Below are 15,974 nucleotides of genomic sequence, written 5' to 3' on the forward strand. Positions count from 1 at the left end.
TACTGATCACCGTTTTAAAAATTATTAACGGTCACATTTTTTAAGGTAAGCTAACGATGCCGACGTCCTATGTTGTCTCCAGGAGTACTCCCTTCATTTTTTAGAATTTTTTAATTATTTTTTAATATATTTAAATATTTTAAAAAATTAAAAAAAAAATTTAACAAACGATCAAATGAAGTAGTACACATAGAGTGACATAATAGCCTTTTTTTTCCTCATATTTCTAACTTTTTTTACCTTTGGAAAATGCAATGGTAAACTTGACACGATAAATTATAGGATAAAATATTTAAGATATTACAGAAATTCATCTTAATTTATAAATTTATTTTTGCAAGAATTTATTTTACATTTTCTCCTTTAAAAATTAGGTGTCATCTTCTTTAAATTAGGTGTCAACTTTACTTAAATATTTTCGGATTCATTTTGGTGAGTAGATCTAAAATACATGATTTCTTTATTAAATCAGGTAATTTGTAAAATCTTTAATAAGAGGTCTAGAAGGTTTGAGCTTATTATATTTTAAACTCGTAATTTAAAGTATATGATATTTTTTAATTTCACATTATTTATATTTTTATTGGCCTTATTTTGCATATAATTGTTCAAATAATATTGTCCTTGGATGGAACACTACTGGTCCGGTCAAGTACTTTTTTCTGTTCCTAATCTTCAACCCAAGAAACTCGATCCGTATAATATTATATCAAGAAGAGTGGAGAGGATTAACGCATTAACAATCTACGAGTAGGGAAAGAGAGAGGGGGTAGTTGAGCTAATTAGACAATAAAAAATGAGAACATGTTATGGCCCATGGAGAAGAGAGAAGGAGCACCAAGAGGACTAGGGTTTGCAGATGAGTAAAGACATGATGAAAGACACAATTGAGAACTTCAGGAGTTTAGTGTTGGGACGATAGTTGAGTTGAGAAGCCATTCCAAAATGCAGCGTTCCACCTGGGTTGAAGCATCAAAACGCACAGCAACAGTAAGGAGCAACGCACCGTTTCATGAAAACATTAGCACATTTCAATATTCCAAAGTGCACCATTTTATCTATTGTTAAAGTGCACCGTTTTGTTTGTTCTTTTCTTTTACATGTTCTAGAACCTTGTAGGGAATTTTCTTGTTTATTTCTAATAGAGTTAGGACAAGTGTCCGTATGTTATTGCTTTGGATAGTTACTCCTGCGTGGGTATTAGAATCAAGAAATTCACAAGAAAAAGGCATTTGAATAATTATCAACAGATCTGAATAGAAGCTTTTGGAGGTTAAGGAGCCCTCGAAGAACCCTATATCTTTTTTTTTCTTATTCAATCATCTCAAGCATTTTCACAAACAGATCATCTACATTCATTTCTCCATTCCAAATCCATACTATCATGCATTCACTACAGCCATTACACAAACTAGATTTAACAAAGTCATTATAAGTGGTATCTAGAGCATAATGTTCCTAATGGCTGAGAATACCCGCACCAAACAGCAACAACAAGATATGCTACTTCAGCATGATCAAGCCATTCACGACATGAGGGAGCAGATGCATCAAATGTCTGATATGCTAAGAAAAATTTTAGCAAATCAAACCCAAAACCCCAACCATGAACATCAATAGAGACAAGAACCAAACCATGAGGCAGAACCAGATGGGGACCAACATAGACAAGCACCTGGAGGAGTCAAGCTAAACTTCCCTCATTTTTATGGGTTTTTAAAATGAATCACTACTTTACATTTTATCAAACACTTGTTGCACAAAAACTGTTAATGGCCTCATACCACATGGAGGGGGAGGCTCTCACGTGGTATCAAGATACTATCGATACGAGGCAGTTTTCAAACTGGCAGACCTTCACTGAAGCACTCTAGCTACACTTTGGTCCCACAGCGTATGACGATCCGATGGAGTCACTCACCAGGCTGAAACAAACTTCTACAGTGGCTGTGTATAAGACTCAGTTTGAGTCTCTCTCAAACCGACTCAAATGACTCTCTGACACCCATAAGTTAAGTTGCTTCCTTAGCGGACTCAAAGATGAAATCCGTCTTCCTCTTCGGATGCTCAATCCAGTGAGTCTCAACATAGCATTTAGCCTTGCAAAAATACAAGAAGAATATTGGATTAGCACCAAAAGAATTGTTAAACCATGGGGAGACCGAAATACATACCATAACACCATTGGAAGTCAATGGTTAGCCCCTGGCACTAGTACAACTCAAACACCAAAGTCTCGTACTCCTATGAGGAGGGTGTTCCCTAATCAAATGGATGAGAAAAGGATGTGTGGGTTATGTTTTCATTGCAAAGAGAAACGGCATTTGTGCCATGTGTGTAAATTCCCAAAAATATATTTCTTACAAGCTGCTGACCAGAATGGTGAGGACAAGGGGAAAAAGGTGTTTTATGACGCCACAGACATGATTGAAGCAGTTCCACCAGCAACACCAGAGGGCCCAACAATTACACTAAATGCCTTCACATGTACTCCTTGTCCTAAAACTAGGAGATTACATGAACATATTGGTGATGCATCTGTGCTTATTTTAGTGGATATAGGAAGTACTCACAACTTCTGGACCCATCTATTGTTAAAAAAACTAAGCTGCCAGTTAGCAGTGAGCTAAAATTAAAAGTGCAAGTGCCTAATGGTGAAGTGGTAGAAATCTTAAGATCTCGTAATGAAGTGGCTACTCGGATTCAGGGGACTTGTTTCAAACCCTCTTATTTTGTATTACCTCTAACTGGTTGTGATGGGGTATTAGGGATTTAGTGGTTAGAATCCCTCAAGTCCATAAATTGGAATTTTTTTGCCCTACATATGCAATTTCAGTGGGAGGGTAAAACAATTATGTTTAAGGGCCTTCAATTGCAAGACACTTTATTCTCTAATTGTCACAAACTGTTTATCAACTCTTGTTGCAAATGAAAAGGTTTAATCCTACAATTACAAGCCCAACCTGCATCAGTGACTAATGAGGTGCAACATCCAGGAATTAAACAAGTCTTATCAGCTTTTAAACATGTTTTTTATGAGCCCATTGGGTTGCCACCCGTGAGGTTTCATGACCATCGCATTGTCCTCAATGAGGGTACTAGTCTCATTTCTACACAGCTTTATTGATACCCTTTCTACCAAAGGTCAGAAATAAAAAAAATAATGGCCGAATTACTTATGACAGGTGTCATTAGACCAAGCTCTAGTCCTTTTTCATCACCTATTTTATTGGTCCAAAAAGTTGATGGGAGTTGGCGCTTATGTGTCGACTATCGGGCACTAAACCAGGAAACGGTTAAGGACAAGCTTCCCATTCCATTGATTGACTAACTCTTAGATGAACTACATGGGGCAGCGGTGTTCTCAAAGCTGGATCTCCGATATGACTATCATCAAATACGGATAGTACCCGAGAATATTCCTAAAACGGCCTTACGAACTCATGAGGGACACTATGAGTTTTTGGTAAGCCCATGCACCCTCCACATTTCAAAGGCTAATGAACACAATTTTTAGGCCGTATTTATGAAGATTTGTCTTAGTATTTTTTTACAATATCTTGGTGTACAGCCGCACCATGGAACAACACATTGGGCATCTTAAACTAGTCATACAAACCTTATATGCGCATTGTTTGTTTGCCAATCTGTCCAAGTGTCAATTTGGGGTAGCTGAGGTTGATTATTTGGGTCACATTGTTTCTGGATTGGGTGTTAAAATTGACCCAAAGAAGGTAACAAGAATGATGGAGTGGCCAGCTCCAGCTAATACTAAAGCCTTGAGGGGCTTCCTAGGCTTGACGGAGTACTATCGTAAGTTTATATGGGGTTATGGCCTTATTGCAGCCCCACTCACAGCTCTTTTGTGAAAGAACTCTTTCCATTGGGATGATAAGGAGGCTTTTCTGAAACTTAAGGCAGTAGTCTCTACTCCACTAGTACTAAGGTTGCCAGCTTTTCACAAAAATTCATTATTAAGTGCGATGCAAGTGGATGTCGGGTGGGGGCTGTATTAATGTAAGAGGGCCAACCTATTGCTTATTTAAACAAGGCATTGAAGGATAAAGCTTTGGCCCTTTCTACCTATGAAAAAGAACTCCTAGCTCTGGTCACGGCTGTCCACAAATGGAGACCCTATTTATTAGGCCAGACTTTCATTGTTAAAGCTGACCAACAGTCACTCAAGTATCTATTGGAACAAAAGGTGGGCACGATTAAGCAGCAAAAATGGATCACAAAATTAATGGGCTATGATTTTACGATTCAGTATAAGCAAGGGAGGGAAAATAAAGTGGTTGATGCCCTCTCTTGAAGGCATGAACCAGATCTGATTCAAGGGAGATTTCTAGGTCTTCTCACTTTTCCCACCCTTACATGGATAGATGAACTCAAAGCTACCTATGCAGCCTCTCCCGAGTTGAATGTGATTGTATAGCAACTCATTACAGGTCAGCAGGGGCCTAAAAGCTACATTTTGAGGCAAGGGTTACTCTTCAAAAATGGCAAGTTGGTCATTGACCCTCAGTCCTTATTCAAGTCTAAGGTTCTCAATTATATTCACTCAGATCCCCAGGCAAGCCACTCTGGTTATTTGAAAACATATCAAAGAGCAAAAAGATATTTTTATTGGCAAGGAATGAAGAAGGACATCAAGCGCATGGTTCGGGAATGTGATATATGCCATGTAAATAAAATTGAAACCACTTTACCCCCCGGTCTTCTCCAACCCCTTCCAATTCCCTCACAAGCTTGGAAAGAGATCTCACTAGACTTTGTGGAGGGTTTACCTAAATCCCAATGGTTCAGTGTAATACTGGTAGTCATTGATAGACTAACCAAATATGATCATTTTGTAGTTTTGGCACACCCATACACAGCTGCAGGGGTTGCACAATTATTTTTTAAGGAAATTTTTAAATTACATGGGCTGCCAAAGGTTATTCTTTCAGATCGTGATGCCATCTTTCTAAGTACTTTTTGGAAGACTTTATTTCAGTTGCTAGGATCTGTGTTACACTACAGTTCAGTCTACCATCCACAAACCAATGATTAGATTGAAGCCCTAAACAAGATCCTGGAAAGCTACTTACGTTGTTATGTTGGAGCTAAACCTAAAGGTTGGGTACAGTGGTTACCAATGGCCGAATGATGGTATAATTCATCATACCACACTACGACCAAAATTTCCCCATTTGAGGCCTTATATGGTTAATGACCACCAAGACTCAACTCTTATATTCCCGGGACAACACTCAATGAAGCAATTGATCAACATTTAATCACAAGAGACCAAATCAAGACTCTACTCCAACACAACTTACAGCAATCTCAACAAAGAATGAAATTCTATGCGGATAAAAAAAAAAAAAAAAAGATTAGAACATGAGTTTACAGAGGGAGATTGAGTTTACCTCCTCTTGCATCCCTATCGACAGAGTTCCATCGCGACACGCCACAACCCCAAGTTATCGCCCAAATTTTATGGCCCATTCCAGGTACTACAAAGGGTTGGGAAAGTATCCTACAAGCTCAATTTTCCAGTGACCTCACACATTCATCCAATATTTCACGTTTCCTACTCGAAACGTAAACTAGGAAGCCAGATCTGCCTTCTTCCCACACTTCCACCCATCAATACAAAGGGGGAAATACAACCCGAGCCTGAGGGCATCGTCAACAGATGTATGAAACGGCAAGGTGATAGAGCCATCATAGAAGTCTTGATCAAATGGATCAGGGCTTCCTTGAAGAACAACAGTTGGGAGCCATTCTCGAAGATGAAGGACCTCTACCTGCACCTTGTGAGCAAGGTCCTTTAACGGGGGAGGATTGTTATGGCCCCATGGAGAAGAGAGAAGGAGCACAAAGGGGGTTAGGGTTCGTAGATGAGTAAAGACACGATGGAGTTAAGTGTTGGATTGAAACATCAAAACACACTAGCAGTAAGGAGCAACACATTGTTTCATGAAGATATAAGCACATTTCAATATTCCAAAGTGCACCGTTTTATCCATTGTTAAAGGAGAAATGCTAGGGAGCCCGAAAAACGAGCTCTTTTTTTTTAGCCCGATTGAGTTTTTTAATTTTTTTTTTTTTAGTTTTTTTTTTTTTAGTTAGTAATTAAGAAAATATTATTTAATAATATTGTAAATTTTTCTTTTTTAAAAAATATTTAAAAGTGTTAAAAAATGATGTGAAAAAAAAAATAAAAAAATCTCAAAATGAAAACTAAAAAATAAAATAAAATAAAACTCAATCGGGCGGACAAAAGGGAGCCCAAAACAAGCTCCCTAACATTTTGTTTGTTCTTTTCCTTTATATGTTCTAGAACCTTGTACGGAATTTTGTGTCCATATATTATTGCTTTGGGTAGGTACTGCGTGTGTATTAGAATCAGGAAATTCACAAAAAAAAAAGCATCTGAACAATTATCAACAAATCTGAATAGAAGCTTTTGGAGGTTATGGGGCCCTCAAAGAACCCTATATCTTTCTTTTCTTATTCAATCATCTCAAGCATTTTCAAAAACAGATCATCTACATTCATTTCTCAATTCCAAATCCATGCTATCCTGCATTCACTACAGCCATTACACAAACCAGATTTAACTGAGTCATTACAGAACAACTTTCCATTAATGTAAAAGAGCTGCAGCATGTAAAACAACTTTCCATTAAACTGGCGAATATCATTTTTCTTTTGGGAAAACTGAAAGATATGAAAATCGGCAATCTCTTCCCAATGAAGTATAAAATTAGCAGTTCAAACATCTGAATCTGGCGATATAATACTATATAATTAACCTCATATTTTCTTTGCAGAAAATTGGAGGCAACTTGGTGGGAAAGGATATTAAGGTGCAATTAGGGACAATGCACCCTGATTACTGAACATATTTATACAGACAGGATAGAGTTTTACACCATCCATGATCATCCACATGATGGTATAGAAAGTGATGAGTTAGCTTCCCCAAAAGTTGCCAAGGCGCTTGATCTGCAATTACAAACCCCTAGAATCGCCCTCAAAAAATATTTACTTATGCTCAAAATTTGCCTCAATCCTGATAAACTGGACATCTGCTTTGATTATCCGCACTCCACCTTCTTCCTGCCAGAAACAAAAAAGCATGTTCAGATTTTCTTGAACAGGTATGTTAATTAATTCTCAAGAAAGGTGTTGCCCAAGTATAATCCTGAAAACTAGAAATAGAACCACGGAAAGGAGCAACTATCTAGTGGGAAAGTGTTCTAAGAAATCACCCACACCAAAAAAAAAAAAAAAAAAAGTGTTTTAAAAAATCAGTCCTTAAGATCCGCTCCCTCCTTATCTTCAAAACTCAGATCATTTTCTTTCTCTCCAGATGCACCTCAAACAACCCGGAATCATCTTCCGGAATGCTTCACTCTGAGGACAGCTAAGAGCATTGGCAATGGACTAGCCAAATGCCAATGCAAGTCCAAACTTTAGCTAGATGTGAGAAAAAGCCTCCACATTGGACTAGCCAATGGTCCAAAGCTTAAGACTTGATGAATAGTAAATCTTAAGTCCTCTCCAAACATGGCTAGCTACTATTCACAATGGAAAGTAATATTTAATTATTTCATCACTTCCCTCTCTCTTTGAATGGTAAAACATGCATGACATGCACATTATTTCTACTAATTGATAGAGTAGACACATTATTTCTACAAAACATGAAGATCTAAAAAATATATAAATTGTATTTGCAAAAAAAAAATTTTAAAAAAATAAAAAATATAATATTGTATTATTATTTTAACTTTATTCTAGCCAAACTTTAGACTTGGCAATATAAAGGAACTAGATGCTGAGAGCATGCACGCTGCCAGCTTGTCTAAGAAAGTAACTAACTTTATTTTATAAGAAAAATTAACTAAAATGAGAAACTTGAAAGATCATAATGGTAAGAAGCATACAAAGGAAATAATTATTGATATTCACTGATTAGATGGTAGGAGCCCTCTGATTCAACAACTTCTTGTACAGATGAAGGCATGAACACGAATTCCATTGTTTCGGGGTGCCTCCTGATGAGGAGATTCAGAATGCATGAACAAAAATAGAGGTACTGTACAGGACAACAAGAGCCAATAAATTCAAGTACTAAACAACTATAGGATTCTTGGAAGAACGATCTTTTTGTGTTGGAAGTACTTACCAAGAAGAGGAAGAACACAAAGCCACTAGCTCTCATTTGGACTTGAGGCTTGACTTAAGCTTTTTCAACTCCTCCCCTTGTTGCTAAAGAAATAACACCCAGTTAAACAACAGCAAAGGAAATAGGCATATCATAGCAATGGCAAAATTTCTATACAACAGTTAAAGGAGAAATATTCAATCAGTTTGAGACCTTATACAACTTTTTCCAAGAGAGGTCTGATCTTTCTTGAAGTAAACACCATTCCATGGCCATATCATATTCAATTGTGTTTGGCTGAGAACAATGTGAAGTAGATACAGCTTCTCTCTGACCAATAAAACCACCCCAAAACACAAATAAGTCAGAAAGTCTTGTCTTAGAGTGTGTGTGTGTGTGTGTGTGTGAGAGAGAGAGAGAGAGAGAGTAAAAAAATTGCACCATTTCCCTTGGCATCTGATGTCTGAGTTTGTCAATAACCAAATGGCCAAAAAAAGTTGGATTCTTCTCTGGGAAGCAAGGACTTCCAATACTTCCAACAAGAGGCCTGCAAGTTTTTTAGAAGGGAGGGCAGGGGCAGAAATCAGTAAGCAAGCATTCTCTACACATAAAGAGCTAGTTTCAGATACAAATATCAAAGTACAGGGTGACAGGAATAAGAGACTTGATAGGGCAGATTCAAGGAGGGCAAATAATCTTTCAAAAGCAGTCACACGGGTGCCAAAACAGCCTGCTGACCGGGCAACTTGGAAAGCAGTGTAATGTCCAATGGAAGGCCTAAACCACATAGCCTATAATCCAAAAGGACTAGTCAATAATACAATTAGAGCCCCATTGAAACCATTATAAAGAGCAAGAACTTCTCATTCCCAAGCAATATGGGATCTCATACACCACCTACCCTTATCATTGTTATATGGGGTATCACAATCTCCTCCCTTAAATTATCGACGTCCTCATCAGGCCAGTCCATCATTGGTGGCATGACTCAAGTCCCACATTTCTAGTTGAGATAGGCTCTGATACTATTTGTAACGCTCCAATGGAAGGCCCAAACCACATGACCTATACTCTAAAAGAACTACTCAATGATACAATTGGAGTCCTATTGGAACCATTATAAAGAGCAAGAACTTCTCCTTCCCAAGCAATATGGGATCCCATACACCACCTAACCTTATCCTTACCATATGGGGTATCACAATCAGCCATGTCACAGCAATAAAGGCTAGCTGGTCAAGAAGTGCATTCATAACAACACAATGACAGGTTATCAGGAACAAAACAAGAGTAACCATTGCCAAAAAGTCCACATCATACACGCTGGTTGTAGAGAAGATGGTAAATTCTCCAAAGTATCGGCATGTAAAGGGAGAAGGTCATACAAGAAACTAAAAAGTGCTATAGCATAAGAAATATTATTATCATGATTGATGGAAACATTTTTTGACTATTGTTAACACCAATTAGTTGATATCATGCATAATGATTCATTCCTAGTTTTACACATACCTCCCATTCGATATCAATAGGCAGCCCTTGGTTAACTTTTTAACAACCATCTCTGCTGCTTCCCTTGTTTTAAATATAGCAAAAGCTTGACCTACAAAACCAATAACTACCATATCATGATTGAGATATACACAGAAATGACCTGCGGTGGGGTGGGGTGGAGGTGGGGGTGGGGGTGTTGAGCAGGCCTAGATGTTTAACAATATTATTGAAGTAATGGGCACATTTCTTCATACCACAGTGAGGGCTTGAAATTGAAGTTTGCTGAATCATCTTTGCTCTGCAACTTTCCTTGAAGGCATGCCAAACAATATCCTGGTAAACAGTTAACCTAGGTTATCGAGATGGCACAATTTTTTTTTTGATTGGCACCGGTTGTCCAGGAACAACGTCTCAACTAATTCCGGGGGTGCACAAGCCCTCGGCAAGGAATTTCCCGCAAGTGTATCTCAGGTAATTCAAGAGAAAAATCCTCCAGTCTAATGGCCCCTAGAGACTATTTGCACCCAAGGGGATTTGAACCTTAGACCTGGGGGAGCATACCTCCAAGCCCAAGGCCTTTACCACTTGAGCCAACCCCTAAGGGTTAGAGATGGCACAATTAAAAAACACTTAAACTATTTTTCCTAGACCCCCGTCCCTCCACAAACCCAAAAAAAGAAAAGTCTTCTTCCAAGTAAACTGCATTAGGTGCATTTTTCTGCAGGATTTCAATACTACCCACAGAAATCATAATTACAGTAAGAAACTATAAACTATTTTTTTTTTTAAAAAAAACAAGGCTCCAGAATCAGGAGTACCTCAACTTCTGCTGAAGTATAAGCTGGATCCAGATTTTGAAGAAGAACCAATGTTCCTTGTTCAATAGCACTTTTCATTCTGTCTTCCCAAGGCTATAGATATGATAGACAATTCATAGATTAGTGTGAACTGTCTCACTTTAAAATACATTTAAACTCATCTCCATCCTACTTCAGATTCTAATGCTGCTAAATCATGTTTCTCTAATAATACCTTGAATTGAGTATAGGAGATGGTGAATTGAGATTTTTTATTGTCCTTTATAATGATTTCAAAAGGCTCCAATCATAATCTTGACTAGTTTTTTGGAATATAGAATAGTGTGCTGGGCTACCTTAGGTTGCCACAAAATGGTATTGAAGTCGATCCCCAGACAAAAATGTGGAATTCGAGCCGTATCACCTACGATGGAATGGCCTGACCAGAATGTCAGGAATTTAAGAGGGAATGTATCTCGGATTGAGTACAGGAGTTGAGATCCTACACTACCTAAGAGAGAGGTCTTATCCTTTATAATGATTGGGTTCCAATTATAACCTTGACTAGTCTTTCGCGGCATAGGCCCAGATGTAGCTTAATCCTTGTACTAGAGAGAGTTCTAATGCTCCTAAATTATGTGTTGTTTCAGCGTAAAAGAGTTTCAGATTTTGGAAACACTTTTTAGGAAACCAATCGATTTTTCCCATGCTTGTTTGGGACTCTAAAAAATTATGCTGAAAATGTTTTTGATAATTTGGATGGTGCCAAAAGAATTATCTATTGTGACCAGAACCAAACAAACTGAAAAACACTGCAAATTGTGACCAAAGAACTCAAGAAAGAGAGTTAGCCTCATTTGTTCTCGCAGATGAGATGAGATGAGATGAGTTGAGATTAAAGTTAAAAGTTGAATAAAATATTATTAGAATATATTGTTTTAATATTATTTTTGTTTTGGAATTTAAAAAAGTTGAATTTTTTTATTTTATTTTATGTGGGAATTTGAGAAAGTTAAAATGATGAGATGAGATGAGTTGTAAAAACAAACGAGCCCTGGTGCTAGGTTGTGTAGGTTGGGGGTAGCGTTGGCAGGGGGTGGGCTCTAGTGGGGTTGGTGTCGATTGGGGGTGAACCGTAAAGGAAAAGCGGTGGGTGTTACAAGTGAAAATGAGATGCTTAGAAAACTTTTATGGCTTTGGAACATGCAAACCCTTTTATTTTGACCCCAAAACAACTTATGTTCTATGGCTTTTCTGTATAATTAGAAAATGCTCAAAATATTTTATGTTGAAGGAAATGGAGAATAATTAAGTGAAATTGAGATATGCAATTGGAAAGAGAAAGAACAACTTACAAATGCCCTAAACCATCTGCTTTTATCCTGTAAACAAGTGAAAATGAGAAATAAGAACTAAATCTCGTTAGGAACAGAACTTTGTCACAAAAGGAACAAAGCCAGCACTAAAAGACATCCTTCGATGAGCTAAAGGGGCATACATAGTATTGCTGGATCCAAAGGCTACCGTTGACACCCATGCATTTACTTAAAAAGAAAAACACACACCAAAATATTTGGATATATGACAAAGACAATTCATAACCTCATTCTGAAATACCCATCAAGTCAGAATATTGAGTAGGAAACTAAATCTATTCAACCCAGGATCATGTGAAACAAAACACTTTATATTAGAAAGGGATACAACTTACAGCATCTGGTCTTCGGGTAATGTCCATTACTTTATGATCAATTTTTTTGTCCTCATCTGGATACTGTCTAGGAGATGCTTGAGGCAACTTCCCATAAGAAAGTTTTGATTTCTCATCAGGTTTCAACTTCTTGGAGGGGTCTTTTTCAGCCCCTTGCGAATCCTTAGCAAGTTCAAGTCTAGATTTAACTTCAGAAGCAATTACAGTTGCTAAAGCCTTTGCATCTTTACCATCCAAATCAACGGTTAACTTCTTCACACTACTCTCATTCTTTTCAGCAGGCACTTTTACAGAACCATCAAACTTTGCTTTCTTAGATGGCCTATCCTCTAGCTCACAATGATCATGAGCAGATTTTAGTTTCTCCTCAATTCTGCAAATATTATTACCAACTTGACCCTCTTCCTTAACAGCAGCTTCAGACCTTAATGCAGTCTTGTCTCTCGAAATATTTTCCTGTCTACGGTTAGTGTTGGCAATTTCCGACTCTCCGCCTATGCTAGAAATAGGGTGCTCTCTAAGTGAAGATTTCTGTTTATTAATATACGAAGCTTTTAAGTCTAAATTTTCTTCAGTTTTAGATTCCAAATTGGTCCTGTCACCAGAGATATTCTCCATTCTATCATTCATTTTAGTTGTTTCATCTAATTCTCCCCCTAAACTAGAAGCAGGGTTCTCTCCAAGTGAAGATCTCTGTTTACCCAATGAAGCATTTGAATCAGCATTTTCTCTCTGTAGACCATTGGTAGAAACTCCATTAATCTTTAGACTGATGTGCTCATTAGATGGGTTTTGCTTGGCAGGAACCTCTGTTTCCTTACTTGCTAGAGCATTTCCACCAACTTCTTTCCGGTCAGAATCAAGCTTCGGGAGAACATCGGGCTTCTGAACATCCACTTTGTTAAATAAAAGTTTCGCTGCAACATTTACAAATCCAAGAACACATAAGAACTTGATCAAACATTAGGACAATGAACAACTAATTTGGAACCTAAAAGACTCCAAACGAATTCAAAAAAAAAAAAAAAAAAAAAAGAGCAAGAAAGAAAGAAAGAAAGAAAGAAAAAGTAATACCTTCAATCCCAGCAACTTTCTCCTCCATCTTATCCAGTATTTTGCAGTGCCCAACATCAAAGGCACGGTAAAATATAAAATCAGCAGTTCGGAGATCTTCATCTGAAGGTTGTGGATTTCTACTGTCCGTTGAAGTGCAAACAACATTGCACTTTCCAGCAATTGCTTCCTGATTTATTGTATAAGAAATTAGTAATGGCCGATTCACAAGCTGAAACGTACTAGTCACCTCCAGAGGCAATAAATTTATTTCTTTATGTCATTAGCTTATAAATTATCAGAAAATCCCCAAATTAACTTTTGCAGAGACGCGTGATAAAAAATTATGAAGTGTGCTAATAAAAAAACGCATTTTATCTACAATTCAAAATTCCAAGATTGACTGACTGCTTGTTAAACAAAAATCCCCAAAATTTTTTGTTTCTAGAAAAAAATTAAGACCTGCAGTTATCTTCCTGGCACGGTAATCCACTTTTACCCCCAAAACCTCAAAGCTAAAGACAAAGAATTCCGAGTAATACAAACCAGCCCTCTCTAATATATAACAGTACATTAGATTCTGTACAGCCTGAAAATTTGTCTACCATTAGAAGCAGAACCAGCTACATCCCAGAAGCGCTACTAAGGCAATAGAAAGTGGACATACAGGAAAAAGAGTGATAAATGCCGGATAATTACCAATGGATTAATATTTGCAAGGCCTACACCTTCACCCGAAGCCAAAAACAACTCATTTTCGGCTGTGTCTTCAGCCCCAAGATAATATGCAATTTCGCGAGGGCGAAAAAACCATAAAACCTTTACTTTCTTTGTCTTGTCAGGGTTTTCCCATATTTTTACGAGCTTGCCAATATAAGGCTCAGGTTCAACTTCGTTGTACATGTAAACGCAATCATAAAGACCATACTCCACGCCATCATAAATAAAAGATTGGTAAAACAGGACTATTTTCTGTTTTTCACCAACTCCTTTCTTTCCACGTCCTTTCGTTTTACCCCATTTAAATCCAAGATCCTCAGCTCTGTCTGCTTCCACCATATTCTCATATCAGTCTGCCTTTCCAATCAGAGTAATAGAAATACCCGAGGGAAAAAAACTCCTGTATTTGAAATACCCTACATTCCAATATAAAAGTCCACATGAAGCAACAACTGAAACTATTGGACCAAAACATTAAACCTACTCTAAATGTAAAGATAGATGCATATAGTCCTACTTGTGCAAGCTTAACTCTCAAAACAAAACACAAATCAGTAGAATAGAAAGATCGTTTCAATCCAGGTGTTAGTATATTCAAATTCCTACAAAGATTATAAATATTCCCAAACCATGCGCAGAGCATTCACCAAACCAAGATACCCAGAAACGGGTTTATGGGTATCTTTCTTTTCATGGTTAAACTCGGCAATGAACCGTATTCCAACAAAACAAATAGATACCTCGCAAACGGGTTTATGAGCATATGACTGCATGATACCTCTCCCAGAAAAATATATTCATCCCATAAATTATAAGCATACCCAGAAAATCTAGAGTGTTAATCATAGTTCGGTACCCTTAACCGGATGATACTTCCATGGAAAATACTTTCCAAGAAAATTCTTTGAATTCCTGAAGAAAACAAATACATTCTTTCCACAAAAATAATTGAAAGTACAAAATAGGTATCCACTAAACCCCGGCAAAGAAAGACCAAAAAATAAATAAACCCCTAAAAAGAACCATAAAGCCCTATAAATGGAGCAATCCGGAAGATTTTCACCTGAAAAAAAAAAATCAAAAGAAACAGCGCCTCCCGAGCTCAAGAATAGTGGACGAAGAGTAATGCCAATGTAGAAGGGCAATGGAAACAGAAGAAGACGGAGGCATAGGAGGGGAAAAAGAATTGGGGGCAAAGCTTACAGTTTCGGAGAGTGAGAGACGAGTACTAACAAAATAGGCCCTATACATTTCTTCTTCAAGTGAACCTCAAAACCCTAGCGACGGCGAGCTCCCCGTTCCGGGTTCCATTTTGTTTCTGTGCAAAAGGCTGTATTTTCTCCGGAACTTTTTAATAGTGTCTGATTTCGTTTTGGCATACAGCAGTTTAGCAAGAAATGTTAAATACCGCCAGGAGAGAGAAAAACAAGTATTAAATACCGTCGCCGAATCAGGAATTGATGAATATATCGTTAAAAAATTCACTAAAAATTTATTAAAATGTCAGGTGAACTGCAATGAATTATTCTAATTCTTTTTTAAAAAATAAAAAATTAAAGATCATTTGAAAAAATAATAAGTTTCATAGATGTTTCTTGGTCTCACCAATCAATATGTAGGAGAACCCGAATGCTGCTCGGGTTGGTGACCGAGACCCAGGCTGCAGCACCGAGGTCCTCCAATCCTTTTTATTTTAGTATTTTAAATAACTTTTATTTTTAAATAAAATTTATATAGTGAGTTGAAATGAGATGAATTATGATAAAAGTTAAAAGTTATATAAAATATTATTATATATTATTTTCTAATATTATTATTTTTTTAAAATTTGAAAATGTTGAATTATTTATTATATTTTATATAAAAATTCTTATATAAAAATTTATATCAGAATAGTACGGTACCTAAATTTTTATTAATAACTCTCATTTATAGTGAATAAATATCTTATATAAAGGGAACATGGGATTACAACCAAAATCTCAAAAATCAAGCTCCTAAAGAAAATAAATAGTGGGAATTTATAATAAAATAGTTA

The 15,974-nt window shown here is 37.1% G+C and overlaps 1 protein-coding gene across 6 annotated transcripts; it reads right to left on the bottom strand.

Annotated features, from left to right (window-relative positions):
* Nucleotides 1-6,667: 6,667 nt before the first annotated feature.
* LOC121263593 (protein ANTI-SILENCING 1-like) lies at nt 6,668-15,384 on the bottom strand. Of its 6 annotated transcripts, none has more exons than XM_041166568.1 (13): nt 15,140-15,384; nt 13,916-14,319; nt 13,238-13,406; nt 12,164-13,080; nt 11,808-11,834; nt 10,474-10,566; nt 9,910-9,988; nt 9,674-9,779; nt 8,603-8,708; nt 8,375-8,491; nt 8,183-8,265; nt 7,964-8,051; nt 6,668-7,110 (listed from the first exon to the last, which is right to left on the bottom strand). In XM_041166568.1, exons 2-11 carry the CDS (start codon nt 14,273-14,275, stop codon nt 8,215-8,217), a joined length of 2,025 nt encoding a protein of 674 aa, XP_041022502.1. In that variant the 5' UTR covers nt 14,276-14,319; nt 15,140-15,384; the 3' UTR covers nt 6,668-7,110; nt 7,964-8,051; nt 8,183-8,214. The 6 variants fall into 6 exon arrangements, with proteins under 6 accessions (XP_041022502.1, XP_041022499.1, XP_041022498.1 ...); XM_041166565.1 differs by having other exon boundaries at nt 7,941-8,051; XM_041166564.1 differs by having other exon boundaries at nt 7,941-8,092; nt 13,916-14,352; nt 15,140-15,383.
* Nucleotides 15,385-15,974: the final 590 nt, after the last annotated feature.

Source organism: Juglans microcarpa x Juglans regia, chromosome 4S, assembly GCF_004785595.1.
Source record: "Juglans microcarpa x Juglans regia isolate MS1-56 chromosome 4S, Jm3101_v1.0, whole genome shotgun sequence".
Taxonomy (NCBI): Eukaryota; Viridiplantae; Streptophyta; class Magnoliopsida; order Fagales; family Juglandaceae; genus Juglans; species Juglans microcarpa x Juglans regia.

Excerpts from the sequence above, each read along its gene's own strand:
- LOC121263593 (XM_041166567.1), bottom strand. The coding sequence starts at position 14,275 with ATGGTGGAAGCAGACAGAGCTGAGGATCTTGGATTTAAATGGGGTAAA. Across the intron at positions 13,081-13,237 it reads GAAAGTTGCTGGGATTGAAG|CGAAACTTTTATTTAACAAA; the intron begins GTATTACTTTTT and ends TAAATGTTGCAG. Across the intron at positions 9,780-9,909 it reads AATTTCAAGCCCTCACTGTG|TTATTGGTTTTGTAGGTCAA; the intron begins GTATGAAGAAAT and ends ATGATATGGTAG.